This window comes from Sus scrofa, chromosome 6, assembly GCF_054392235.1.
Source record: "Sus scrofa isolate SSC_HxYL_T2T_F1_AM1 chromosome 6, Sscrofa_HxYL_maternal_Yorkshire_Landrace_v2.0, whole genome shotgun sequence".
In the NCBI taxonomy this organism is placed as follows: domain Eukaryota; kingdom Metazoa; phylum Chordata; class Mammalia; order Artiodactyla; family Suidae; genus Sus; species Sus scrofa.
This window is the reverse complement of record NC_139388.1, coordinates 172,991,297-173,018,736: the sequence shown is the minus strand read 5'-3', so window position 1 is coordinate 173,018,736 and position 27,440 is coordinate 172,991,297. Positions and strand designations below refer to the sequence as shown.

The 27,440-nt window shown below is 51.2% G+C and overlaps 2 protein-coding genes and 1 long non-coding RNA gene across 10 annotated transcripts; 1 reads left to right on the top strand and 2 right to left on the bottom strand.

Annotated features, from left to right (window-relative positions):
• The first annotated feature begins 1,405 nt into the window (after positions 1-1,405).
• TMEM269 (transmembrane protein 269) lies at positions 1,406-26,472 on the top strand. 4 transcript variants are annotated; one of them, XM_084965418.1, is made up of 6 exons: positions 1,406-1,754; positions 5,744-5,882; positions 11,253-11,350; positions 12,176-12,319; positions 12,950-13,150; positions 26,259-26,472. In XM_084965418.1, the coding sequence occupies exons 2-6, from the start codon at positions 5,791-5,793 to the stop codon at positions 26,324-26,326; spliced, it is 603 nt and encodes a 200-aa protein (XP_084821544.1). In that variant the 5' UTR covers positions 1,406-1,754; positions 5,744-5,790; the 3' UTR covers positions 26,327-26,472. The 4 variants fall into 4 exon arrangements, with proteins under 4 accessions (XP_084821544.1, XP_084821543.1, XP_084821545.1 ...); XM_084965417.1 differs by lacking the exon at positions 26,259-26,472 and adding an exon at positions 17,188-18,278; XM_084965419.1 differs by lacking the exon at positions 26,259-26,472 and adding an exon at positions 15,462-16,495.
• Positions 7,013-18,986, bottom strand: LOC106504280 (uncharacterized). 2 transcript variants are annotated; one of them, XR_002345248.2, is made up of 3 exons: positions 18,837-18,986; positions 13,848-13,947; positions 7,013-7,633 (listed from the first exon to the last, which is right to left on the bottom strand). It is a non-coding gene; the product is annotated as an uncharacterized LOC106504280 (long non-coding RNA). The 2 variants fall into 2 exon arrangements; XR_014808555.1 differs by lacking the exon at positions 7,013-7,633 and adding an exon at positions 8,835-9,015 and having other exon boundaries at positions 18,837-18,985.
• On the bottom strand, positions 22,496-27,440 carry SVBP (small vasohibin binding protein). Of its 4 annotated transcripts, none has more exons than XM_021096913.2 (3): positions 27,407-27,440; positions 26,482-26,652; positions 22,496-22,925 (listed from the first exon to the last, which is right to left on the bottom strand). In XM_021096913.2, the coding sequence occupies exons 2-3, from the start codon at positions 26,593-26,595 to the stop codon at positions 22,839-22,841; spliced, it is 201 nt and encodes a 66-aa protein (XP_020952572.1). In that variant the 5' UTR covers positions 26,596-26,652; positions 27,407-27,440; the 3' UTR covers positions 22,496-22,838. The 4 variants fall into 4 exon arrangements, with proteins under 4 accessions (XP_020952572.1, XP_020952576.1, XP_020952573.1 ...); XM_021096917.2 differs by having other exon boundaries at positions 26,482-26,627; XM_021096914.2 differs by lacking the exon at positions 27,407-27,440 and adding an exon at positions 26,775-27,293.

Genomic DNA, 27,440 nt, shown 5'->3' with positions numbered 1-27,440 from the left:
TGGGTGTTTCTTTGCTCTCCCTGCTTCCTCTCCCTCTTCTGAAGGAAGCCTGTCCAGGCTCAGATGCATGATCGAGTCCTTAGAATCATAATGTTGTGACGCCTGAGCTTCTGCGCTGTGCCGAGCACTTCATAGAAGCTCATTTAATTCTCACGGCAATCCCATTTTATAAGTTAGGAAATAGGTTTAGCAAATCAAAGTAACTTGTCCAAATTTATACATCTGCTAATTGTTAGAGCTGGAATGTAAGTCTGGTTAAAAGTTAAAGCCAGGGTTATAATCATTATGTGACTGTTTTTATCTTGCCACTTTCACGGTCCACGTGGCCGGACAAATGAAGGGAAACACACATGACAGAAAGAAGTTGACCTGACGTGGGCTCGGACTCAGAACACAGCTTTAGTTCCCTGTGTCCTGGTTCTCCCTTTGAGTTTTTCAGACACCTTAGATGTGACTTTAGCCCCGAACTGTGTTCAGGTCGCAGCTCCGCTAATTAATAACGCTGTAACCTTCAGTAAGATCAGTCCATGCGCCGCTTGCTCTTCTGGAGAATGGGAGGGTTGATCAGGATCCTTCAGAAGATCCAGCAGCACGACGTCTGACGAGCAGTGAGCACAGCGCCCCGGGGCTGGTAGCCCCCTGGGAAGCCCTGGATCCTGTACCCCCCCTTTTCCCCTTCCCGCCGCTCCGACGCCCAGCTGCGCCCCTTCTCTTCTGCATACTCTGTAGAGCCCTGGAGGCTGTTGCTGGAGGCTGTTGCTGCTGGAATTTAGCATGAGGGTAGGTCAGAGAGTGTGGGGCTGGTGTTGGAACTGGTGCTTGGGATCCTGCTCAGGCGTAACACGTTTTTTGGTTTTTGGCTGTGCCTGTGTCATGTGGAGGTTCCCAGTCTAGGGACCTGGGCCGCTGCAGTGACAAGCTAGATCTTTAACCTGCTGAGCTACCAGGGAACTCCCAAACAAGTTTCATCCCGTTGCGGAATCTGGGCACCTCAGAGAGGCTCTTAGCGTCTCCCTTTCCCTCCTCGCCCGCCCTTGGGATCCCGTCGCACAGTGGCTCCTGGTCCCGCTACTTCCCGTTTCTTTCTGTTGTTGTCCAACAGTGTATCCCTGCTCCAGCCTCGCTCATGGCTCACGCAGGCTTACAGAGCTTTTGTCCACATTGGCTGCCAGAATAATCTTTCTAAAGCAGCTTGACCGTGTCACTTCCCTACTAAAATTGGCTGTTTTCAGGACTGAGTGTAAATTACTCAACTCGTTCTTGATCCAGTAAATACTGCAGTGGGGTGGGAGGGTACATTATTCCAGAGCCTTCGCTCTAGGCGCAAAGATACAGCAGTGAACCAGGCATGGCCAGAGCCCTGCCCACACGGAGCTTCCCGGGGCCTCCGCCGTCTGGAGCCGGCATCCCTTACAGCCTGTCTTCCCGCGGCTCCTCCCGTCCACACCCGCGCGCCACGCATGGGTCCCTTCCCCACCGTCGGAACCTAACGATAGACGAGCGCCCTCCTCTCCGATCCCTCCGTTCTGGCTGTGCACATCTGGCTGTGCACATCTGCAACGTCCGCGGCTCCCCTGCGAGGTGAGGCCCGCTCCCGGCCCCTCCCTGCCTCTCTGGGATTGTGAGCTAAGAGCCGGGGGCGAGAGGCTTGGGGCCGCGCGGCGCCCCCCTCGCCGCGGCTGGGTCCCCATCCGCCCACAGTCAGCCGAGGAAGGAGGGCGCCCTCGCCCCGTCCAGGAATGCCTGGTCCCCAGGTGAGCATCCGCGGCCGCACGGAGCGCGCCTGCCCCGGAGAGCTGCGCGGGGCCGGGGCCCAGCCCAGGCTCCAGCTCTCCCCCCTTGGCGCCGGGCGCAGGGCGGCGGCGCCGCTCTCGCAGGACCCAGCGAGCAGCAGGCGAGGGCTGGCGGGAAGGGGAGCCCTGCTGCCCGTCTGCCGCTTTCGGGAGGCGGGCTCCCCGCTGCGGCTCCGGGCCTCTGGGGCAGGGGCGTGGGATGCGGAGGGGCCGAGGCGGGGCGCGTCTCTGCCGAGCTCCGCGTGGGGCTTTCGCGCTCCCGATGCTGCGCCAGGGCTTCCGGGCGAGGAACCGACGCGGCCGAGCCTTTGCCCTTTGCGAGGTCGGGGTCCCCCGCGCCTCGGCCTCGTCCGCCAGCGGCCCGGCGGCTGCTGTTTCTGCCCGCGCAGCCTCTTCCCCTCACTCCCGCGTCTGGGGACTGGTTTCCTCTGCCTCCGCCTCTAGCCTTCGCGGCCGCCCTCCACTCCCAGCTCCTCCGACCCAGACGCCCCCGCCGGTCCCCCGGCTGCCTCTCGCTGCTGCGGCCTCCCTTCCGCCTGGGCCTGCAGGCAGCCCTCTGTCCCAGGGATGCAGCCTCCTCACGGGGCTTGTCCCCTGGCAATCTCCTTTGTCGGGAAGCCCCCGCGAAGCCTCTGCTTATGCTGAGAGACCCCCTTTGTCAATGCCACAGTTTTGAAGACGTCCCAGCCCCCCCCCAGACTTTGTCCCCCCCATCCTCAGCCACCCGACAGCCGCTTGTTCAGCACACTTGCCCCGCTGCCTTCCCTGTCCCTACGCACATCTGCCTCCTGCCAGACGCGTGGCTTCCAGAGGTGCTCTCTGCCCCCCCCGAACGCACAGGCCTGGCGGAGAGAAGGCCTCCACAGGCGAACTGGTTGGTAAACAGAAGGTCATAAGCGTTGGGTGGATGCTGGGTGTGTGGAAGGGTCCGGACTGTCAAGAGTTCGTTTGAGGTGGTTTATCACAGGACACACGGGACAGGCTTTGAGGGATTTGGTACCGGGAGAGGATCTCAGGCAAGCGCCAGAATGTTCTGTTAATTTAACATAACAATCACTGAACACCTTCTGTTGTCAATGGGGACCGCGGTGGGCCTTGGAGTTACTTCCCCTACAGCAGAGGAGGAAGGCCAGGTAGGCGCTGCCAGATCAGAGTGCCCGTGCCCGTGCCCCGCGGAGAGCAGGAGATGTGGCAGTGCAGAGGCGCGCACCTCCAGGCCTGAGGGGGGGTGTCAGGGTCCCCAAAGAGGACCACCCGCGGCAAGAGCGGGGCAGAGGAGGGGTTCCATGCGCGATGGAGGCGGGGGCGAGCGTTGAGCAGGGCTTTATCACGAAGGGTTTGCCCACCAAGTGAAGGAGTTGGACTTCATCCTGAGAGCACGGGGGGAGCCGGCGATGGCCTCCAAGAAGCCAGGGAGCGACATGAACTGGTCCTGCAGCCACTGCTGTGCAGAGCCTCGGCTCTGACCCCCTCCTCTGAGAAGCCTGTTCCGAGCCCCCTGACCGGGGGCCCTTCTGTGTTCCCTTAGCAGCCTCCTCAGTCACTTTGCTTTGCAGGGCTCCCTGCGCTGCTAGACTGAGCTTTCTGAGAGATAAGACCAGGTCTTAATCTTCTGTGTGTCCCAAGTCCAAGCGTTTGCTGAATCAATGGATTGTTCCTTTTTTCTCTGAATTTCTACAGCCCTAACTCTCAGGTCCACAGGCGTTCACACCTGGGCCTGTGCCTTATGCTGCGAGTGGCTTTTAACTGAGAAGGAGGAGGCCTGGTTCCAATCCTGGCTCCACCATGTACTGGGACACGTTACCTAACTGTCCTGAAACCTCAGTTTCCCCGTCTCTCAGATGAGTTACCCCCATGAACAGTCTGCAAGTCTCCACATGCGTGCATGAGTCTTGGTGTCCTGAACAGACCGTAAGCTGCATGAAGGCAGGGCCCAGGGCTTCCCCCAGCACCTTGTTCAGGCTGAGCTTACAACGGATTCAACGATCAGTCAGTACCCCCGATTACACAGGAAAGAACACTTAAGGTGAAGCTGGAAGTCTTTTTCTGCCACTTCTTATGTGACCGTGAGCAAGATTCTTCCCCTCTCTGGGTCTTCTTTGACCTCCAAAGTGATAGAGGAAGTACTTTGTGAATGAAAGAGATAATTTAGTAGACAATTTGTTGAACATTAATGAAAAAAACTGAAGTAGTGTAGATGGGGTGTGTCTAGTAATTGGTGGACAAGTTCCAGGCACCTGCTGACTGCCTCCTAGAGTCAGAGGAGCTAGGGTGCTGCTCTCCCAGGCAGCAGTGGGCTAGGCTGGAACACAGTGTTTGGTCTTGCTGCGGCCAGCCTTGAGACTCAGGACAGGCAAGGAGAGAAGGGTTGATGGGGAGGGGTGTGCACCCAGCCCTTCGCCCCCCCCCCGCGCCTCTCAGGTTTCTCTGGCCAGCAGTGCTTCCTGTCTTAGGTTTTGTGGGGACCTGGTCTGACAAGATCTCAGGAGTCCCGGTGGCTTTGGCCATGCAGCTCCTGATACCTCTTGGCAAATGAAGCTGGCCTGTGGGAGCAGTAAGCTCCACTGTGCTGCCTGATCAACTCTGAGTCCCAAACTCCCCGTGTAGCCCCTTCTCAACCTCTGCCATTTTGGCGGCAGAGTGTTTATGGGGACGGACCATGATTTCTCCAGCTCCTACCCAGTCCAGAAGGGCCTAGGCTCCGCAGAGGGGCTGCAGGGAGGCAGAGTCTCAGCTTCCTCGCCTCTAAAAGGAACGGAGATTAAATGAGAACACAGACCTGAAAGCACCTTGAAACCTGTGTATTTTACTCAAGTTCAGGATTGTGCCGTTTGTGGGTAGTAAGTTTACAACCAGTGGGGCCTCCCTGTTTCAGAGCGCGCTGGGGCTGCTGCTCCAGAAGAAAGTTTCACGCCCAGTGTGTGTGTAAGGAGTGCACGTATTTGGTCTTGGAGTGAGAACAGACCCAGAGGGACTGTGCAAACGGGCCGGGCCAGCTGCATTCTTGCCGCTTAGGGAGGCCGGGGCAGGCCGCCCCTGCATGTGGAGGCCGAGGCTGCCCACCCAGGCTGGCCGTCTGAGCTCCCGCAAGGCCGCTGCCCCACAGACGACCTGCTGCTGAGATTATGCTCTGGGCGAAAGAGGCACCCGATTTGGAAGCAAACCGGCAAGCTTAGGGTTTCCTCAGCCTGTCTGCGCTCTCAGCTCAGAGCCCCACCTCGCAGGGCGTTAGTTCCTCATTCGCGAAACCCACCTCCGTCTCCCAGTCGTGGGATCGGAAGGGGGAGCGCGGCGAAGGTGCCTTGTGAACGGTCCCGTGCTGGCCGCGCCCATGTCTCTCTTCTCACCGCTTCCCTTGGTGGTGCTGGGCTGCTGTGGGGCTTGTCCGAGCCAGCCCTGGCCTTCCGAGGGCCTGAGTGTGGCCTGCGGGACACAGGCTGAGCCTGCGGCCGGTCCTCTGTGCTTCCCTCCTGTCAGGTAGCCTCGCTCCCCCGGGCCACTCGTGGGGGTGAGAGGGTTACCCCTTCCCAGGGTTTTTGGCTCACCCCAAAGTATTAAAAATACTTGGTAAATTTTCTTTTTTTAAGAGGACTCATTTATGAGAGCGGCCTCTGTGACAAAAGGCTCCTGGGGGTGCCGGGAGGGTCAGCACTTGGACGGGAGGCAGCCTGTGCTGGAGGCAGGGGTGCGGTCAGAGGGGAGCCGTGGTTGTGCCAGTTTACTCGCTTTGCTGTGGACCTTTCCCGGGCGCTCATCTTCAGCCCCTCTCTCTTCCCTCCTGGGCTTCCTCCGTCTGCTTCCCGCCGCCCTCACTCCAGCCAGCGAAACAGTGGTGGGAGGGTGCAGTTCTGGGGTGAGGTCTAGGGAAACAAGAACTACCGGACCCCTGGGAGCCTCTTTGGGGGCCCTTCGACCTTGGTAACCGCTCGGCCCTCTCCCCTGGGCTCCAGGTCAGTGTACCCGTTTCTTCCTGACCAAAGATCCGAGCCGCCCCCAGATGAGTGACTTTTCCTGGAAGGATGTTGCCAATGCCTTGTCCCTGGCCAACATGATCCTGGGGCTCTTCTCCATCTTCTGCAGCTTCTGCAAGTAGGTCTGGGCCCAGCAGGCTCTTAGCCAAGAGCGGGAGCCAAGGGCATGAGGGCAGAGGGAGGATCTGGAGAGGCAGGCATTGGGCATACAGATCAGCTGGGGGCAGGAGGGAGTGCAGTGGGTTGGGAGTCAAGGGGCCAGCATCCCCGCCTCCCTGCACCCGCCAGCCTGATGCGTGCCCTCGACTGGGACACATTCTGAGCCTCGGTTCCTCCGTCTAAAACATCACACTGTTGCCTCTATGGTCCCTTCCGACTGTGGCAAAATCCAGACTGATCTCTCTGAGAAAATCAAGAGGTTCTGTTCTGGTGGCCTCTGTCCAATCTGGGGGTAGGCAGGGGTACCATTCAATCTTTTTGATTCTTAAGTTAGAGCATATGATCTGGCAGAATACTTGAAATTAGCACTGTGCTAGAAACTCTGAGACATGTATATGGGCCCTCCCAAAAGTTGTAAGCAAATTATGTTTATATAAACTGAGTCATATTTCAATGCCTTTGGGAAATCAGCTCGTTAAGATAAGTCCATTTTTCCCCCCTTTTTTTTGGCTGCCACGTGGCATATGGAGTTCCTGGGCCAGGGATCAGATCTGAGCCAGCGTTGCGACCTGCGCCACAACTGTGGCAATGCTGGATCCTTTAGCCCACTGTGCTGGGCTGGGGGTTGAACCTGTGTCCTGGTGCTACAGAGATGCCACAGATCCTGTTGCACTACAGCAGGAACTCTAAGACAAGTCCTTTATAATGCAAATGGTATCCTCCTAATCTGTTTGATTCTTTATTTTTAAGTTTTGTTTTTTAAGTTTGATTTTTTTTATAACCATTAGCAAGTGACTTCTCTGGATCTGTTTCTCATCCATAAGACAAGATGAGATAATTCTGGCCAAAAAACACATGAAAAGATGTTCAACATCACTCAGTATTAGAGAAATGCACATCAAAACCACTCGGAGATACCACCTTACACCAGCCAGAATAGCCATCATCAAAAAGTCTACAAACAGTTAGTGCTGGAGAGGGTGTGGAGAAAAAGGAACCCTATTACACTGTGGGTGGGATTGCAAATTGGTGCAACCACTGTGGAAAACAGTATGGAGATGCCTCAGAAAACTAAACATAGAACTACCATTGGATCCAGCAATCCCACTCCTGGGCATTTATCCAGAGAAAACCACGACTCGCAAAGACACATGTACTCCGATGTTCATTGCAGCACTATGTGCAATAGCCGAGACATGGAAACAACCTAAATGTCCATCGACAGAAGAGTGGATCCAGAAGATGTGGTCCATACACACCATGGAATATTACTCAGCCATTAAAAGGAACAAAATACCAGCATTTTTAGCAACGTGGATGGACCTGGAAATTATCAGGCTAAGTGAAGTCCATCGGACAATGAGACACCAGCATCAAATGCTGTCACTGACACGTGGAATCTGAAAAGGACACCATGAACTTCTTTGCAGAGCAGAACTGTGTGGAACTGTCTCCTTCGTTCAAGCTAATCTTGGAGTGTAGTTTTTTTGCCATGATGTGGGCCCAAATCCCTCTAGACACATAGTTATGAGTCTAAACAAAGAAATACGAAGGTTGTTTGGGGGCAGCTGAGGTTTGTGGCCAGGTTTTCTCTTTGCTTCTGCGGGGCCACCCGTGCCTTGCAGTCAGGGTGGCTACTTGGGTGTGTCCTCCTGGGGCAGGTTGGCCAAGACTGTGGTAGTTGCTGTCAGAGGGGTCTGGGAGCATGTGCTGGAAAGAAACATAAAAGTCTTTGGATGTAGAGTCTGAATGACATCTTGGAAATCATTCAAAGCATCAAAATACATGAGACAAAAACTGGTAGAGGAGTTCCCTGTGGCCTAGTGGGTTAAGGACCTGGTGTTGTCACTGCTGTGTCTTGGGTCATGGCTATGGCATAGGTTCAGTCCCTGCCCCCAGGAACTTTCTCATGCTGTGGGTGCAGCCATAAAAAATAAAACAAACAAAAAAACCAGGTAGAGCTAAAGCAGAAATTGATGAATCTGTTATCATGTTTGGCTATTTCTATACCCTCTGTCAGTAGCTGATGATCCAGCAGAAAACCAATAAGGATGTAGCTGAATTGAACAGCACCATCAATTCCCTGGGTCGAGTTGATATTTGTAGAACACGTCATCCAACCGTAGCAGAATACACAGTCTTTCCAAGTTCACCAAGATAGACCACATGCTGGTCTATAAGATAGACCTTAACAAATTTAAAAGAATAGAAGTCATACAAAGCATGCTCTCAGACCACATAGAGTTAAACTAGAAACTAGTAACAGAAAGATAACCAGAAACTCCCCAAATCTATGGTTAAACTACTTTTAAACAATACATGGATTAGAAAGAGAGGTCTCAAGAGAAATTAAAACATATTTTGAACCAATCGTGAAAACGTATCAAAATTTGTGAGATGCAGTGAATGCAGTACTTAAGAGGAAATTTCTAGTGTTCAATGCATATATCAGGAAAGAGATATGCTCTGCAAAAGACTGCACCAAGAGAACCAAAAGACAAGCCACAGACTGGGAGAAGATATTTGCAAAAGATACATCTGATAAACAACTACAGTCCAGGAGTTCCCATTGTGGCTCAGTGGTAACGAACCCAACTCGTATCCATGAGGATGCAGGTTTGATCCCTGGCCTTGCTCAGTGGGTTGGGGATCCAGTGTTGCCATGAGCTGTGGTGTAGGTCACCGGCATGGCTTGGATCTGGCATTGCTGTGGCTGTGGTGTAGGCCAGCACCTACAGCTCTGATTCAACCTCTAGCCTGGGAACCTCCATATACTGCAGGTGCAACCCACATACAAAACTTAAAGCTTATCAATAAGAAAACAAACCAATTTAAAAAGGGCCAAAGGCCTTAACAGATACCTCACCAAAGATACACAGAGGGCATTTAAGCATATGAAGAGATACTCGACATCATATGTCGTCAGGGAAATGCAGCTTAAACCACAATGAGATTTCACGTCACATCTCTGAGAATGGCCAGGACACTGACAACAGCAAATGCTGCCGAGGATGCAGAGCAACAGGAACCCTCACTCATTTCCAGGGGGTGCAGAGCGGTGCAGCCCCTTCGGAAGACAGTTTGGTGGTTTCCTGCAAAACGGAACATACCCGTACCGTATCATCCAGCAGTCACACTCCTGGGCATTTATCCAAATGAATTGAAAACTGTGTCCAAAACCTATTCATGGATGTTTATGATGTTTTGCTCATAACTGCCAAAACTTGGAAGCAACCAAGATGTTTAGTAGATGAATGGATACATAAATAAATTGTGGTACATCCAGACAATGGGATATCATTTACAGTGTTAACAAGAAATGAGCTATCAAGCCCAAAGGAGACCTTAAATACATATTATTATGTGATAGAAGCCAAAAAAAAAAGGCTGCATATTATATGACTCCAACTATATGATATTTCGGAAAAGCAAATATGGAGGAAATATGTCTCCACAAACATGGAGACAATAAAAAGACCAGTGGTTGCCAGCGGGGCGGATGTAAACAGAGCACAGAGGGTTTTTAGGGCCGTGAAAATCCTCCATATGTCATTATGCTTTTGTCCCAAACTGTAGAACATACAACCCAAGAGTGAACCCTCAGATAAACTATGGACTTTGAGTGATGACCTGGTGTCCGTGTAGATTCATTCTTGGAGTACCGAGAGCCGGAAATGTGCCATCCTGGTGAGCATTGCTGATAACGAGAGAGGCTATGCGTGTGTGAAGACAAGTGTATATGGCAAATCTTTGCTCTTTCCTCTCAATTTTGTTGTTAACCTACAACTTCCCGAAAAGATAGTCTTAGAAAAAAACTGAACAGCAAGGTCTAAAATCAATTGTGTAAGTGTCCACCTTAGGGAACTCAAAAAAGAAGCGCAGATTCAATCCATAGTAAGTAAGCGGAAGGAAAGAAATGATGAAAATTGGAGAGGAAATCAAGGAAATTGAAAATAAGAAATCAATAAAGAAAAATCAATGAGGAATGCCTGCTGTCATGTAATGGGATCCGTGGCATTTCTGGAGGGCCAGGATGTAACGTTTGATCCCAGCCTGGCACAGAGGATAAGAATGTGGCATTGCGGCAGCTGCAGTGTATGTGGAAGCTGTGGCTCGGCAGTGATCCCTGGCCCTGGAAATTCCATGTGCCCCAGGGCAGAAAAAGAAAGAAAGAAAAAAGAAGGAAAGAAAAAAGAAAGACAATCACTTAAACACAAACCTGGCGCTTCTTCTTCTTCTTCTTCTTCTTTTTTTTTTTTTTGAGTAGTGGTGATATAATATGATTTCCTTTTATTTACAACTGGAAACTTGTCTTGGAGTTCCCATTGTGGCTCAGCAAAAACACACCCAACTAGTATCCATGAGGATGCATGTGAGTTCGATCCCTGGTCTCGCTCAGCAGGTTGAAGGTCTCGCACTGCCACCAGTTGTGTAGGTTGTAGACATGGCTCGGATCTGGCATTGCTGTGGCTGTGGTGTAGGCTACAGCTGTAGCTACAATTCAACCCCCAGCCTGGAAACTTCCATATGCTGCACCTGTGGCCCTAAAAACAAAACAAAACCTGGAAACCTGTCTCATTAGAAGTTCCTAGTGGATACATTGTCAAAATAGCTAATCAAGATATGGCTCTTTGAAAAGATCAATACAATTGATAAACATCCAGGCACACTAACCAAGGAAGAGAGAAGACACAAACCACCAATGTCAGAAATGAAAGCGGAGGAATCATTACGTGGACATTAAAGCTGCGATAAAGGAATAGTGTGAATAACTCTGCCCACAAATTTGACAGCCTAGATGAAACCTTAGGGCTTTGATAAGCCGCCAAAACTCACGCTAGGAGAAACAGAGAATCTGACTAGGCCTATATCTGCAATAAAAATCCCTTGGCACAAACTCCTCACTTTGCAGATGGAGGAAGAGGGGCTTGTAGATGGATCTGAGAATTCGCCGTACGACGGTGGCAGAGGCTGGGCTAGGACCCAGGACTCAGGACCCCCCTGGCATCGAATATGCCTGGAATTTAGGGTTGGAAGGGGCCTTAGTAATTACCTTGGGGGTTCAGAGCACCCCTTTAAGACCGGAAGGGGTGTAGGGCGTGCGAGGGAGCATGTGCGAGTGCGTGTGTGTTATGTAAAGCAGTGTCTGTCAGGGTGTGCGTGTGTGGAACGTGTAAGGTTGTGTGTGCGTGTGTGTGTGTGTGTGTGTGTGTGTGTGTGTGTGTGTGTGTGCGCGCTAGTGCAGGAAGCCTGTGGGTGTACTGGGGATGGGAGGCCAGTGGAGCCTATGAAAGAGCCACCCTGTTTGGCCTGCTGACCTGCACTTTAGAAAATCCTCCTGTGCCTCCTGGATGCTTTTGATCAGCTTTCTGTTAGACATGGCTGTCGGAGCAGTGACCAGACACCTCAACATCTGCTCCAAATCGGGTGAGTCCAGGCCTCAGACTCCTAGTCCCCGACCCCAGGAGCGTCTACTCGGGTCAGCTCCCCCACCCGCTAACATCCAACAGGCTTTCGTCATCCTGCTCCCAAGCCTGAGCGCAGCAGAAGCAGCCCTGGACAGGAGTCTGTGAGCCCCACACTCCAGGTCTGGCTCCTCTGCTGGTTCACTTGTTGATCTCTGGCTGTCCTTGTCCTGGCTTCCAGTTTTCTCATCTGCCCTGCCTCCCTCTTCAGGGCCGATCTAGGAGTGGGAGTGGTGTTTGTGGTAGTGGGGAAGGGGGCGAGGAGAAAAATTATTCTAAGCAGAGCAGCTGGTTTAAAATATGATAAAATATTTCCATGTAAGGCTGCTTGAAAAAAGGGTTCCATAGCTTATCAATTCATTTCCAGTTGTGGAGTTCTTTTCTGGTGCAGCAGCTTAGGGATCTGGTGGTGGTGTTACTGCAGTGGCTTGGGTTGCTGCTGTGCCGCAGGTTCGATCCCTGGCCTGGGAACTTCCACGTGCCATGGGTGTGGCCAAATAAAATTGTTGACAGCTGTGGTCCAACCCTGGCCGGTTAAGGATGGGAAAACTAAGACCGAGATGGGGAAAGACTTCCTAAGGCCACAGGATCAGTTTGAGCCAGAGCCAGAAGGAGAACCTAGTCTTTGATCAATAGACCACCCCGGGGAGCAGCTGTTGCCCCCTGGGCCCTCAGGGATCTGGCAAGCGGGACCCTGCTTGTCACCACGCCAGCTCTCCCACCAGAGGGGACCTCGTACAGGACATCGGCGTGTAAGTTCTTCTAACCTTGGCCTCTTCTGGAGCAGGAGCTGAGCTGAATGACTTCGCTGTCTTCACCACCTTTGGCCTGGCCTCAGCCCTGCTCCTCGGCGTGGATGGGCCTCTGAACGGGTTCCTGGCTGCCGTCTATGTGTTAGCGATTGCTTTTCGCCTCTGTTTCTATTCGACTGGTGAGTGGAAGCCAGCTTTGGGGCTCAAGCTAGGGAGCCATGGAGGGGAGGGGCTGTCAGATGCCAGGAGCCTGGGGTGCAGTAGTCGACCCCCCTCCTGCCTTTTGTGAGACCTCTTCCGTCCTTTCCCCGCTCCAGGCCCGCTGGAGACCGCGGGCTGCACTGGCAGAGCCCTGGACCAGGCGGCAGGAGGCCTCGGTTCTTGACCTGCTGGTGCCTTTTTCTTGTTGTGCGACCTTTGGACGGAGCACATGGGTTCACAGACTCTAGAACTAGGGAGCACACTCTAGTGTCCCCCAGACAGAGGGAGAAGCTGAGCTCTGGTGCGGGTAGCTGCCTTGCCCAGGAGCACAACTCAAGGGGTCGCAGATGCAGACAGGACGATCTCAGAGCCCTTCCACAGAGGCTTCCTAGGAGCCAGGGCCCAGGCTTGGTCCCAAGAGCCTGCTTTCCTTTGGGGGGCACCCCCCACATCACCTCCGAGTGCGTCACAGCTGGCCGTTGCCCTGGGATGAAGGGGAGATTCGAAATGGGGGGCAGGAAAGTCCCAAAGATGGGTCCCCAAGGCCCACTCCCGTGGCTGCCTTAGAGCAGGGGAAGCAGCTACACCGTCCTCTCTTTCCCTGGCAGGCACTCCCTTCACATACAAGGGTCTGCCCTGCTCCTACGCCTCCTGTGTTTTGGCCTCCACCTCCCTCCTGACCAAAGGCAACACGTTCATCCTGTCTTGCATGGCCTCGCTCATGATTCTCTTCATGATGGACCAGAGCTACTACCCACACGACGAGGTCCTGGAGTCTGAAAACTGGAAAAAAATGGTCTACCTGGGAGGTGAGTGGCAGTGCTGCCCTCCAGGGGCACCAGCGACTGTTTCCTGTCGCTGTCCCCTGCCCCGGAGTTCCCTGGCTCTCTCACCCTGCTTTACTTTCCGCATAGACCTTACCATCACCTGACACGTATTTACCTGTTTATACCCTAAACCTGCCCCCTTTGTCCTATGATCCTCGTACACAGGACCGTGCCAGTCGCAAAGCAGACGCTCAGTGAATATCTGTTGGATGTTACTAAGTTCAGTGGAAATTTGGGGAATACCTACCATATGCCCGGTCCTCGGGATCAAGTTAGTAAACGAGACAGACACTTGCTGCCTCAGGACTTACAGTCAGTGCAATGTGGGAGACAGACACCGAAAAAATCGCGGCAGAAATGACTAAAGATACATAGTTTTGATGTCTTGTGAAACTCTAGGGCGCTCTCAGGAGGCGCCAGAGGGCGACCTGATTGACTGGACTGCCTCACAGGTGGGACAGAGTCCTCGGGGACGGGACATTTAAATGTGATGCAGATGAAAGCGGTCAAAAGAAAAAACTCCAGTTAGAAGATAAGGTCTGGGCATGAAGCGTGCCGCACGGGAGCTGCAGTTATAACAGTACCGTATTATCTCTTTGGCAGTTGCTAAGAGAGTAGATCTTAAAAGTTCCCACCACGAGAAAAAAAATCTAACTATATGAGGTGATGTGGGTGTTACCTGAATTTGTTGTGGTTGTCATGTTGCAGTATATGCCAACACCATTGTTGTTACACCTCAGACCAGGACAATGTCGTATGTCAATGATATCCCAATAAAACTGGAAAAAAATAAAAGATACATGAAATCTGCAAGATGATTAGCCAAATGATTGGAGAGTTGGTTCAGAAAAGGAAACAGAAGTTCACGTTTTGAAGCCAGAAGGAGCTGGACCTGCTGAGAGGGCTGGTGACAGACTGAGGCCAGTGAAACGGGGCAGGGACTTTATCCCAGAGGCAAATGGGAAGCCTCTGAAGGGATTTCTGAGCAACCTTTTTTTTTTTTTTTTTTTTTTTTTTGCTTTTTGGGGCTACGACCACGGCATATGGGGGTTCCCAGGCTAGGGTCAAATTGGAGCTGCCAGCCTCCGCCCCAGCTCCAGCAACATCAGAGCTGAGCTGCATCTGCGACCTACACCCCAGCTCATGGCCGTACTGTGTCCTTAATCCACTGAGTGAGGCCAGGGGTGGAAGCCTCACCTCACGCTTCCCAGCTGGACTCGTTTCTGCCGCGCCACGGTGGGAACTCCCTGAGTGACAGTTTTAAAGGATCACTCTGACTGTCACGTAGAGACCCGACCACAGCAGACTGAGACTGGGAGGAGGAAAACCGGCTTTTCGTCGGATGAGGGTGATGGAGGAGATGCAGAAATCCGACACGTGTGGCAAGTGGGACTGGGCCACCGAGGAAGCAGGTTCCGGGCCGAGCAGACTGGTCACGCGGGGCCCAGCAGGTGCTCCCCAGGCCACAGTAACTGAGGGGGTTCCGGCCCCGAGCGGACTGGTCACGCGGGGCCCAGCAGGTGCTCCCCGAGTTTTCCTTGACTGAGGGCTTTCTTCGCAGACCATCCATTTTTCTTCTTTCGAAGTGGGCTCAGGTCAACAAGACAAACGTCTACGGGATGCTCCGTTCCTGCCTTTACTCCCTGCTTCCAGGGTCCTGGTTCCCACCCTGGCCCAGCCCTTTCGGTTCACACCCGTTCTTCTGTCGCATTAGCACCAGCAACCCCGTTCGCGTTCTAGACACGGGCTCCTGGGTCCCAGATGGCGGAGGCAGAATGGGGTGAGAAGAGTCTAGGTTTGGAGCTAAACAAAATTCAAGTTCTACCTCCAGCACATTGAGTTGATTACCTGGCTACGGTTGTCTTCATCTATAAAAGAGACGAATAATCCATGCCTTACAGATTTTTTTTTCTCCCTAGGGCCGCACCCGCGGCATATGGAGGTTCCCAGGCCAGGGGTCAAATCGGAGCTGAAGCTGCCAGCCTCCAATGCAGGATTCAAGTCATGTCTTTGAGCTACACCACAGCTCACAGCAACACCAGATCTTTAGCCTACTGAGCGGGGGCCAGGGATTGAACCCATATCCTCACGGACACCAGTTGGATTTGTTTCTGCTGAGCCATGATGGCAACTCCCCTTGCAGGGTTCTTGAGATTGAATGAGATGACATATGTAAGTCCTCTGGCCCAGATGGGTTCTGCAAGTGGAAGTTTCTAGCCCCCTTCTTCCCTCCACCTGCCCTTCTCTTATCCCACAGCAGCAGTATCCCCCACGATGTCCTTTGCTCCTGCAGACACCGCCGATTTGAGTCTGTGGCCTCCTTGCATCGTCTGTGCCGCGTGAGTAAAGGAGGGGACGGCACCTCACAGACTTGACGCCAGTCGGTACTGCAGCCCTGCTGGAGAGGTTTCAAAATACCTGCTGTGTGTAGTCCTGTGACCTGGACTGCAGCCGTCACCTTTCAGAGTGATGTCCCTTCTTCCCCACGGAGCTTTGTACATCTGAGAAGCTGGCCTGTGGCTACCCAGACCTTTTTCCAAGACAGCTCTTGTTTAAACTCTCATCTCATTGACTCAGCAGATCAATGACTGTTGTCAAGCTGCAGTGTTCCAAAGTTCCAGCACCTTCCTGTCACTGCTTCCTATCCCCAGCAGCCGTCTCCTGTCAGATCCCATGTTCCCACTTCTCTCGAGGAACATGGGGCGGTCGCTCCCATGGAAATGCCACGGAACACGCTCCTCCTGAGCTTTCTGAGGCAGAGAAAGTGTCAGGTTTTAAGAATCAGGCCGACATGGGATTGAATCAGGACCTCACACGGTTGCACCTCCTGTTTCCTTCTCTGAAAAATAGGCTGAGTTCTAAATCACTGGATAATGGTGAAATGTACAAAAAATAATGCGTGTACCACATCTGGTAGAACGTCTAGTGCGAGGTAGATCCTGCACAAATGTTGGTGCCCTTTTGCCTTTTGGTGGGGAATCTGAATCTGAGATTCGAATTGCGTTGGGATCCCTCAGTGCCCCTCCCAGGTTCAATGATTCTCTAGAAGGACTTGCAGGATAGTCATACTTAGAGCTAAGATTTATTTTACAACAAAAGGATACAAAGCAAAATCAGCCAAGGGAGGAGTTCCCATCGTGGTGCAGTGGAAACAAATCCAACCAGGAACCCTGAGGTTACAGGTTCGATCCCTGGCCTCGCTTAGTGGGTTAAGGATCTGCCTTTGCTGTGCTGTGGCATAGGCCGGTTAGACCCCTAGCCTGGGAACCTCCATATGCCGGGGGTGCGGCCCTAAAAAGCAAAAAAAAAAAAAAAAAAAAAAAAAAATCAGCCACAGGCCAGTTGGTGGGGTAAAGCCGGGAGGGAACCGAGTGCAAGTTTCCAAGCGCCCTCTCCCGGTGGAGCCGTGCAGGACACGCAATTCTCTAGCACTGAATTGTGACACCCCTTGTGAAGGTCTGCCTGCCTGCTGGGGAGCTCTTTAGAGACTCAGTGCTGAAGGTGTTTTTAGGGGCTGGACACTCAGGTCCCCTCTGCCTAGCGTTTACCAAAATTCCAGACTCCCCCAGAAGGAAATCGGTGTTGCATGAACTACCTGGCTTGTGTAAGCAGTCTCTGTGCGGTGAACCACTCCTCGCAGTTTTATCAGCGCAGGGAGCTCTACCTTGCGTTTCCAGGCCCCAGGCCCACCTTGCAAGCTGGCCTTTCTTAGGATGGCAGACATGCTCAACCTGCAGCAATTATGAGTATAGTTTTCTTTTTTTTCTAACGAGATCTGGGCAAGTCAAATGTATTCTTGGCTAAGACGAATCTGAATTTGACAAATGGAACCTGAGATTGCATTGGATTATAATTATCTAGTTATATCCATAGACAGACTTGGTAAAAGCGGGCTCGTGTGTCATTGGTTTGAGTGTCAGGCACTGCGGGTAAAAGGAGGGATGGGATGGGACAGTAGGGGCAGAAATACGCACCAGGCAGCTTCATAAAAACTGAGTGTTTGCCTTGTCTTCTTCCAGGTGTCGTCATGCTGTTTTTGTCTCCACTCTCACTAACTGCTTTTTACTGCCTGACGTGGTCGCTCTCCTACATCTTCTTTCCAGACGCTCTGTGGGGCGAGGCAGCCTGTCTCCAGCTAGAGCACGGGAGATACTAAGGAGCCCCACCCCCGGTCTCTGCGGGGTTTCTGCCGGCATGTTGGGCCAGGCCTTGCCTTACCCTTACTAAAAATACCTTTCCTTGTCCCTGTGTTGTGCATGAGCTCGATATATGTGGCCTTGAACCAGAGCAACCCATAGCAGGGCCAGCAGCCTCTATTCTTCCTCTTTATTCAGGGTTCTGAATCCCTTGGGGACAAATTTTTTTTTTTTTTTTTTTGACAATAGTTGTTGATGTCATACAGAACAGAATTTTTTCCAAGCTAAACCTGGGCTGGGTTTGAGTTCCAGTCCTGTTACCAGGTGGGTGAACTTGTGCACTAAGGTTAATCCCTTGGAAGCGAGGGAAACTGCAGAATCGGTAGAGCCTCTGCCTCGGCCCTGCCTGGATGTAATTACTCCAGTGGTGAGGTGGGGCTTATTAATGCAGTTCTTAAATTTGCAGATTCTGTCTCTGTAGAGTGGAGCTGGTAGCAGGATAATCATGTCGCCCAATTTCTGTAGAGGATTTTGTAACTGGAAATTCTGTATTTCCACAATCAATGCTTCTACCTTTGCTTTGTTTAGAGTAGACACATTGACATCTTGAGGGCATCATTTGGTTTCCAGGATCTTATTATGTGTTTTTTCCCTAAGCTCTAAAATACTCAACTATTGATACTCAAATGGCACTTCATATTCTAAAATCCAAATTCAATGGAAATAAACAGAATTGTATGCAACCCTAAAGCTGCACCTCACGAAGAACTCAGGCCCCCTGAAAGCCATGCCCCTGGCATTGCCTCTGGGCTGTCCACCCCCGGTGGGACACCAGAGGACGACTGGCTGCTTCCACTCCTCCCTCAACTAGGGTACCTGAGCACCTTGACCTTAGGTCTAACTTCTTGAAGTTTGCATAACAATGTATATGGCAAATACTGCATTAAATCTAAAATGAGATTTAAAACATGAAAGTCCAATGCTATGGTTTGGCTCTACGGGAAAGACAGCACTCTCCTTTTCTTCACTGCGTTCCGGTCATATTTCTGTTATACCATTTATGTTTTTCATGGTTAGATGCATATGTCTGTGTGCCGCTAGATTTTAAGCTCCTTCAGTTTACATTTCATATTTTTGCTGACTGCCACAGTGCCTGGCACTCAAAAAAGTTCCCTTTGTAGGAGTTCCCGTCGTGGCGCAGTGGTTAACGAATCCAACTGGGAACCATGAGGTTGAGGGTTCGATCCCTGGCCTTGCTCTGTGGGTTAACTATCCGGCGTTGCCGTGAGCTGTGGTGTAGGTTGCAGACGCGGCTTGGATCCCTCGTTGCTGTGGCTCTGGCGTAGGCCGGCGGCTACAACTCCGATTAGACCCCTAGCCTGGGAACATCCATATGCCTCGGGAGCGGCCCAAGAAATGGCAAAAGGACAAAAAAAAAAAAAAAAAAAAAAGTTCCCTTTGTAGATGAACTCACTTGGCTGTGCATCCTAGTGAGTCATCTGCAGAGTTACCATATTAAGTAAGAATCTTACCGTACACCTGGACTCGGACATATCAGGGTGCCGTCTTTCAGTGCTGAACCCGCATTTCACTGACACTGTCGTTCATCAAAATATCCTAGGAAATCCTGCGGGAGAACTGCCTGCACAGAAGCTGCGAGTGGCTCCCCGGTACAGTGCCCAGATCCAGCAGGGGCTTTACAGACATTTTACTCTGAACCAACCAAATTTCGCTGGAAAGTCTCGTGTTTAATATCAGCCAATGATGTCCTCTTCTTAAACCAAAACCACATCAGCGATCAGATTTGGCCTCAAATGACTTCTGGCTATTTCTAAAACTTGAACTACATTCAAAGGAAAAAGATGCAATTCTGAAAGAGGATTTCCACGTCCGTTTTGAGCCACAGCAAGCAGAGCTAAAATAAATTTGTAGACTCCCAAGAGGACTGCTTGGAAAGGGAAAATGCGCCTTTGATTGTGTAAACTGTGCCTTGTTTATAACAATAATAATCATATCACACTGCCTCAAATGAAAGTTTAGTTTCGGTTAGAGATGAGGACAGTTACAGGTCAGCTGAGAGTCTCTTGACTTAACAGAGGGAAAGTAGGGCTGCGCTTCTGTGCTGGCTCTCGGGCTCAGGATCCCAGTGTCAGGAGTAAAAATGAAAACAGAACTGAAATGAACATGTTCTAAAATAAAATAAGTAAATAAAATATTTCAACTATAACAGGACAAATGGGAAGGCCGAGATTAAAAATATATATATATACACACGTCTCAGAGGCGATCCCTCTCTGGCACGTGAGTTCAGAATCCGGCGTTGTCTCTGTGGCAGCGTGGGTTGGATCCCCAGCCCAGTGCAGTGGGTTAAGGATCTGGTGTTGCCATGGCCATCGTGTAGGTTGCAGCTGTGGCTCAAATATGAGCAACTTCCATATGCCGTGGGTGCAGCCAAAACAACAACAACAACAAATACACACACACACACACACACACACACACACACACACACTTCTCAGAGTTCCCTGGTGGTACAGCAGGTTGGGGATCTGGCACTGTTTCTACCGTGGCTTGGTTTATTGCTGTGGCTTGGATTTGATAACCTGGCCTGGAGCGTCCACTTGCCATGTGCATGGCATATATATACATTTGATACCTGGCCTGGAACGTCTGTATACCCTGTATACCTCAAGCATCTTTTCTGATGCCAGTGGTATGAAACTAAAAATCAGCTACAAGAAGAAGTATGGAAAAAATAATAAATATGTGGAGAGTGAACAACATGCTACTGAACAACTATTGAGTCAATAAAGAAATCAGGGGAGAAATAAAAAATTCCCTGAAGACAAAGAAAATGAAATTTTGACATACCACAATCTGTGGGATGCAGCAAAAGCAATACTCTGAGGGAAGTTTATAGCAGTACAGGCCTACCTTCAGAAACAAGAGTAGTTCACTGGTGGCCTAGTAGGTTAAGGATCTGGCATTGTCACTGCTATGGTGTGTGTCTGATCCCTGGCCTTGGGACTGCACGCCATGGGCCCTGCCAAAAACAAACAAACAAACATCAACCCAATAATCTAACCTTACATCTGAAGGAATTAGAAAAAGAAGGGCAAAAAAGCCCAAACTCAGTTAAAGGAAGGAAGGATTAAAGATCAGATAAGAAATAAATGAAGTAGAGACTAAAAAGTCAATAAAAAAAGATCAATGAAACTAAGAGCTGGTTCTTTCGAAAGGTAAACAAAATTGACAGACCATTAGCTAGACTCACTAAGAAAAAAGGGAAAAAGTGCTAATAAACTCAGAAATGAAAAAGGAGAAATAAGAACAGGGATAGCAAAGAAATGCAAAGGCTTTTAAAAGAATATCATGATCAATTATACATCAATTGGACAATGTAGAAGAAATGGACAGATTCTTAGAATCATACAATCTTCCAAGAGCGAGTCATGAAGACATAGAAGATCTGAATAGACGGATCACCAGTACAGAGATTGAAACAGTAATCAAAAACCTTCCCCAAAACAAAAGCCTAGGACCAGATGGCTTCACAGGTGAATCCTAGCAAACATTCAAAGAGGAATTAATATCTGTCCTTCTCAAACGACTTCAAAAAAAATTGAAGAGGAGGGAATGCTTCCTATTTTACAAGGCCCGCATCACCCTAATCCCAAACCCAGACGAAGAAAATTACAGGCCAATATCACTACTGAACACAGACACAAAAATCCTCAACAAAGTATTGGCGCAACAAATACAACACCTTAAAAAGCTCATATACCATACTAAGTGGCATCTACCCCAGGGATGCAAGGATGGTTCAACATCTACGAATCAATCGTGGGATACACCACACTACCAAAATGAAGAACAAAACCGTATGATTATCTTAATAGATGCAGAAAAGCATTCGACACGATTCACCATCCATTTATGATGGCAACTCTCAATAAAGTGGGTACCAAAGGAAAGTACCTCAGCATACTGAAGTCCACATGTGACAAACGCACAGCTAACATTATACTCGATGGTGAAGAAACCAAAGCTGGAACGAAAGCTTCATGGAGCTCTCTGGTGGCCTAGCAGCTTAAGAATCCAGTGTTGCCACTGCTGTGGCTTGGACCACCGCCATGGGGTGGGTTGAATGGGGATTTCTCAGTTTTGTGTTTCGAAGCAATGAGGTGTTGGGGTGAGTTGTCATCATAAAACTAAGGAAATGATGTAGTATTCGAGAAAGAGCACCGTCTGGGGGGGTCTGACCCTTAGTTGGGGACTGCTTATGTTAGCCCTGGATATCGTTCATCCTAGAGAAGCACTCTAGTAGCAAACTGTGGGTGGTTATGAAACCACTTTAATAAATTATGACCGGCTTTTCTTTTTAAAGAGATAATAGAACAGATTTTACAGTTTCACATGTGGTAAGGATTGTTTAATGGAACTATGTTTTTTTTTTGGGCCACACCATGGCATGCAGAAGTTCCCGGGCCAAATAGTGTTGGCTCTTGTGCCCTCTCTGAGTGATCTGCCTCGTGTCCACGCACGTTCTGCTTCTAGGCCTGGTAAACCAGCCCCAGGATGAAAAACCAAAAGTGCCTCACTCCTCTCACCCTGCTGGTGCCAGCCTGCTGCTAGCTGTCCGCATTCACAGGGTGACACAAATCCGAGCTTTAAGCCTCTAAGCCTGAGTAGCGGCTCATCGAGTAGCGGAGTCACATATTAACACCTGCGTGGCTGAAAGCAGGACCCGCAGGGTCTGGAGAGCTTTAGCCCCAGGAAGAGTGAAAGCTGGAAACAGTCCCATTCTTTCTTTTCTACTCCTCCTGAAGGAGAGAGGATTCCTTCTGCTCACCTCAACTTTTCGTACCTATTACTTTTTTTTTTTGCTTTTTAGGGCCACACCTGTGGGGCACATGGAGGTTCCCAGGCCAGGGGTCGAATTGGAGCTACAGCTGCTGGCCTACACCACAGCCACAGCAACACAGGATCCGAGCCAAGTATGTAACCTACAACACAGCTCAGGGCAACGCCGGATCCCCAACCCACTGAGCAAGGCCAGGGATCGAACCCGCAACCCCACGGTTCCTAGTCAGATTTGTTTCCGCTGCGCCATGACGGGAACTGCTTATTAACTTTTTTTTGACTCCACTTTCTGTGGTTAGGCACCCCCAAACAAAAGCATGAGCAAGTAAACATTTCACTCATATTTTATTTGTATTTTTTGGAGAAAATTTACAGTTTCACAAGAAACACTGATTTTTTTTTCCCAAACAATAGAAAAGGTTAAAAAAAAAAATCTGTCGTCTTAGAAGAATAGAAGAAGTCTCTTCAGCAAGCAATGGGCCAATTCAGATGGGAGAAACCGGTGAAGCAGAAGTTACCCAGAGGAAGTTCAGATTTACCCAGTTTGAGGAATACACACGTCTCCTTGTCGAGTTGTGTAAGGCTCCACGTGGGCCATCTCAGCTCAAAACTGGCAACACACTCACAAACAAAGCCTCCAGGGTCCCACCTCATGCGAACACAGGGGCGGCTCACTCTCCAGGAGGCTGCATCTGTTTACAGAACTCGTCAAACTGCTGCTGTTCCAGCTCTGTCATGACTCTGTTGAGGGCATAGATCTGAAGGGAGAATAAGACATGTTAGCAATGGGGGCAGCTGCTCAGTGTCTGCTCACACTCAACAGGCTGTGTCATGTGAAAACGCCAGAACTGCATCCGTCGGACAGGGGCACTGATAACGGCCGAGGAGAGGTGGCCATTAACGCCACTGAGGAATCAGGGAAGCAGCAGTGACCCCGGTGGCTTGATCTGGCCTTGAAAGAGTCGGTGGGCTCTGACGGGGGGGGGGGGGGGGGGGGAGAGAAGGCACATGGCACAGGATGGGGAGTAGGTATCATGAGGACATAAATAAAATGGAGACAGTACAGGGTTAGTTCTGGAAACTTCACGTGTGCTAGTGTGGGAGGTACAGAGCGGGATTTGGGGAGCTGAAGAAAGCGAGCCGAGCACGTGAGGGCCTTAAACGCCACGCGGAGCAGTCTGGACTCCCCCGGCCGACCCCGAGAGCCGGCAAGACAAGCGCGCAGGGAAGCAGCGCGACGGTATCTGTGCTTTGGGAACGCTAACTGGGGACCCTGCCAGGCTGCAGTCGGGCAGCAGAGCGTCTAGGTGCTCGGGAGACCTGTGTCACAACGGCCCAGGGAGGAGGCAGCGGGGACACGACCAGGGTGAGCAGAGGGGGTGGGAGGAAAACTGCAAGAGACATTCCAGGTGAAAGGCGGGCTGGCCACCCTGTTGCCACTCGGCAGTGATTAGTCAACCACCCAAGAACCAGAAATAACACTTCCACATCTGTATAAAAGCAAAAAAAAAAAGACTGGCCGTGTTTGCAACAGGGGATAACACTTGAGTAATAAAAAGAAGAGAGACCAACAGAAAATGCTCAAAAAGAGCAGATGAACAGAAAATACAAAGAAAGAGCAGAAATGAATGACACAGCAGCCAGGTGCGTAATAGGAGGATCCACCAAAACATCAAGCCGGCCTTTGAAACGAGATGGTTTTCACTCAAGAGAACCCCGCAAACCCCCAAGACGGGGTAGAGGTGAGACGGGAGGAGGCACAGCCATCATCAGAATCAAAAAGAAGACAGAAGCACTGATATAATGAAGGTTAAAACGAAACCTATGATCTCTGCGTCCGTAAGTTTGAAAACTTAAAAGATGTAAATTCCTACAGAGTCCACGGTCCAAACTGACTAGATGGAAAGCGTGAATAATCCCATACTTCCCATTTTTATAACTGATTATAAACTTTAAGAAAAACTGAATTCCACAGTCACGAAAAACAACGCGAATGAGTCTCAGGACATCATAATGCTGATGGTTGAGATGGGCACGTTTTTGGCACACTCTATGATGAAAACAAGTTTGAATAGTTAAGAGACACTGAGCAAGGAGAGCCAGCCACAGAACATGACAACAGAAAGTTCAGAAACATGCCATGCAGTATTACCTAGAAGCACACAAAGAAACAGCAAAGCAGTAAATTAATTCAGAATAGCAAGGGAGTGAAGAGCATACAATTAAGGAACAAAGATACTGCTAGTGGGAAGGTTGGGGACATGACCAGCCACGTCTGAGGAGCTTCTAAGCCTCGGATCCTGTTCGATTTCTCTAGCTGGGTGGTAGGTGCCAGAGTGTTTGTTTTATTCATTCTCTTCAAGTGCACATACACATGTGACACTTAGTATATACATCTATAAAGCAGAGAAAGAAGAGACTCAGAATGGGTCGGGGTCCAAGGCAAAGAGTGAAAGACTTTCCAGAAGGAAAGGCACCACCAAATGCTGCCTCAGCTGCCAAATGGGCCTCTGTTCCCATTTGCCTTTGCCGTCACAGCTCGCTCCGTGGAATGTGGCATCTTTGCAGAACTGAATGGAAACTGTGCCTCTTCCTCCCCACAAGGGCTCCTGCCACATTCCTATCTTGGGAAATTACATTCCAGGCAACACAGATAACACAGCAAGGCAGCTGCAGGGCCAAGCAGGAGGCAGGCAGGAAGGTCCGGAGACCTGTTCAGACGGCACTCTTGCCCTCCAGTTCCTCACTCCCTAGGCTTTCTGCTCACAGCCCTTCACCTTAAAAGACAGTAAGACCTTCCTCTCACCAAGGCATGTGCATCCTATCTCCCTTCCTTTTTCCAGGAAGGATGCATCAAGGTCAAAGTGGGAGCAATGCTAACACGCCCTGGTGTGAGGATTACACGGGGCCCTTGTGCAGGCGGGCCCTGGGCCCAGCGCATCAGAGGAACTCAACAAGCGCCAGCTGCTGCAACAGTACAAGTCCACCATGGCATCTCAGCAAGTCCGTCTGATTCGACTTCGCGTCCACACAACAAAAGCACAGTGACTGCTGACAACAATCACTGCCGTTTTCAAGTGCTTTCTCTGGGCACCGTGCTAAGTGCTTTGCATGGAACGTTTCTGTTCCTTACAGCGGTCGTGCGCCTCATTTCACTCTGGAGGAACCGAAGAACTGCAGTTCCGGGGGGGGGCTGAGGATCTCACCCAAGGTGACCCGGGAAGAACTGGCATTTACAGAGGAGCTGGGATTTGAAGTCAGACAGGTGAGTGTAACCAGGGAACCTCCCTGGCAGGGGGTCAATAAGCACATGAGCAAAGCCCTCAACCCTCAGTGCGGCCGTGGAACGAGGCACAGCGGCCCAGGGCCGTTTCTCACAGCGGGCTTTCTACCTTTCACCCAAGCGCCAGGCAGTAAAAACCACCTGGGGGCCTGGACCCAGGTGGAGGTGAAGAAAAGAGGGGACCAAGCTGTTAGAACCCGGTTAGACGCCCTGTCCTAATCCAGAGGCAGGTTTCAGTTTATGGATCAACTTCGAACACACTATCACGTTCGCTTATTGTGTTTATGTCTGTGTCCCCACTGGATGCAAGCAGGGGCTGACTCGTCTCTGCCTGGTCCACTCATGCAGCTCAGGTTCCTGCAGCAGTGCCTGGCATGTAGCAACAGCTCAGTATTGTGAGTGAGCGGATTCGATGAACAAAAATTGAAAGTCTGACAACCCGTAAGCACTGGAAAGGAAGTGGGGAACGAGAACTCTTACACTGCTCATGTGCGTGCAGACTTGTACAATCTCTCTGAAAAGCAATTTGGCAACACCTAGTAAATTAGAAAATGTACCCCATAATTCTACTTAAATACAAAGATAAAATATTCATGGAAACAGTCAAGTTGCTGTGTGAGTGCAGCCTGAACAAAGGAACAGAATGGGGAGAGCAGAGCTTGGGCGTCTGCTGCTTCATTTTCGGCAGCTACTCTCCAGACCAAATCCAGGCCGTCTGTCCTACGGTGTCTGACGCTTTCGGTCTCTCACTCCCTTGCGAGACCCTCCCTTACAGGTCCCTTCTCGTTCCCCTTTCCTCCTTCCTCAGGTTCTCACCGCAAAAGCTCTGCTTCGTCTGGAGACTACCTGGCCGAGGTACTGACCCTTGGCGTGTGACTCTGGGCTGCCCCCCACCGTCTGGACCTCAGTGATCTCCTTTGGGAAACCTGGGAAGACACCTGTTCTGCCTGGAGGCAGGCAGGGCTCCCGTCACAGACCTCTCTCCATTCCAGCATCCCCTCCCGCAGACTGCAGGTGCGCCTTTCTCTCACCTCTGCTCTCTGTCTTTGCTTCAGCTCCTGCTGGGCTGATTTCTGCTTGGCCTTCTCAACTCTGCTAACGGGCTCTTTAACTTTGGACTTTTCTTTACGTGCAGGCGGATCCATGACTTGGCTTCGCAATACTTCTTAGCTCTCACCTGGATGGTGCAGAAGGAGGCCGATCTAAAAATACCCCCCCCAAACAAAACAAAACAAAACCCTCTAAAAAACAAAACAACGACAGCCAGAAAGAACGAACGAACTGCCCATTAGTTAACTTACTGCTGGCTTAACTAATGCCCTACCTCAGCCCCTTCTTTTGGCAGGGGCGGCAGAGGGAACCCAGGGGAGAAGGGCCACCGCACTGGAGGAGTTACGACGGGAGCTCCACGGCCACCATCTCGCTGGGCGTCCCTAGGCAAATCTCCTCCCCACTCTGAGCCTTGATTTTCTGTCTGCAAAATGGAGCAAGTCCATTGCCTGGCCCCTTCCAAGAGCTGCTCCCAAGAGTGAGGACCGAATTAGAAGGGCCCCGAGAACCGGTTCACACGCTCGCGCCCTGCATCCCGCGTGGGGCTGCCAGGATGGGGACGCCTCCGCGGCCCAGAGGGATGGGCCAGCCCAGGTCTCCAAGCGGGGCCGCGAGGAGGCCCATCCCCGCGCGGTCGCCGGCTCTCCGGCCAGAGCCGCCCCACCGCTGCCCTCCCAGACGGGCACCGCCCGCTCTGCCCGCCGGGCCCGCCCTCTGCCGCCGCCCCGCCCGGGCCCAAGCCCGGCCCCAGGGGAGCTCTCCCTCCTGCCGCCGCCCTGGCGGGGTGCAAAATGGCGGCGGGGGCGGGCGGCGCTCGGGGATCTGCGCCTCCCTCCCCGGCCTCGGGACGCGGGCCCCGCCGCGCCGCGCGCAAGGCCCCACGCGGGAACCCTCGCCTTCCGCTACCTTGGGGCCTGGAGTCCGAGCGGGCCGCGCCTCT

Bases quoted from the DNA above. Each gene is read 5' to 3' on its own strand.
- SVBP (XM_021096913.2), bottom strand. From the start codon at position 26,595: ATGGATCCGCCTGCACGTAAAGAAAAGTCCAAAGTTAAAGAGCCCGTT. The intron at 22,926-26,481 runs GTGAGAGAAAGG...TTCTCCCTTCAG, and splicing joins AGCAAAGACAGAGAGCAGAG to ATCTATGCCCTCAACAGAGT.
- TMEM269 (XM_084965416.1), top strand. From the start codon at position 5,791: ATGAGTGACTTTTCCTGGAAGGATGTTGCCAATGCCTTGTCCCTGGCC. The intron at 11,351-12,175 runs GTGAGTCCAGGC...CTTCTGGAGCAG, and splicing joins CAACATCTGCTCCAAATCGG to GAGCTGAGCTGAATGACTTC. The intron at 12,320-12,949 runs GTGAGTGGAAGC...TTTCCCTGGCAG, and splicing joins CCTCTGTTTCTATTCGACTG to GCACTCCCTTCACATACAAG.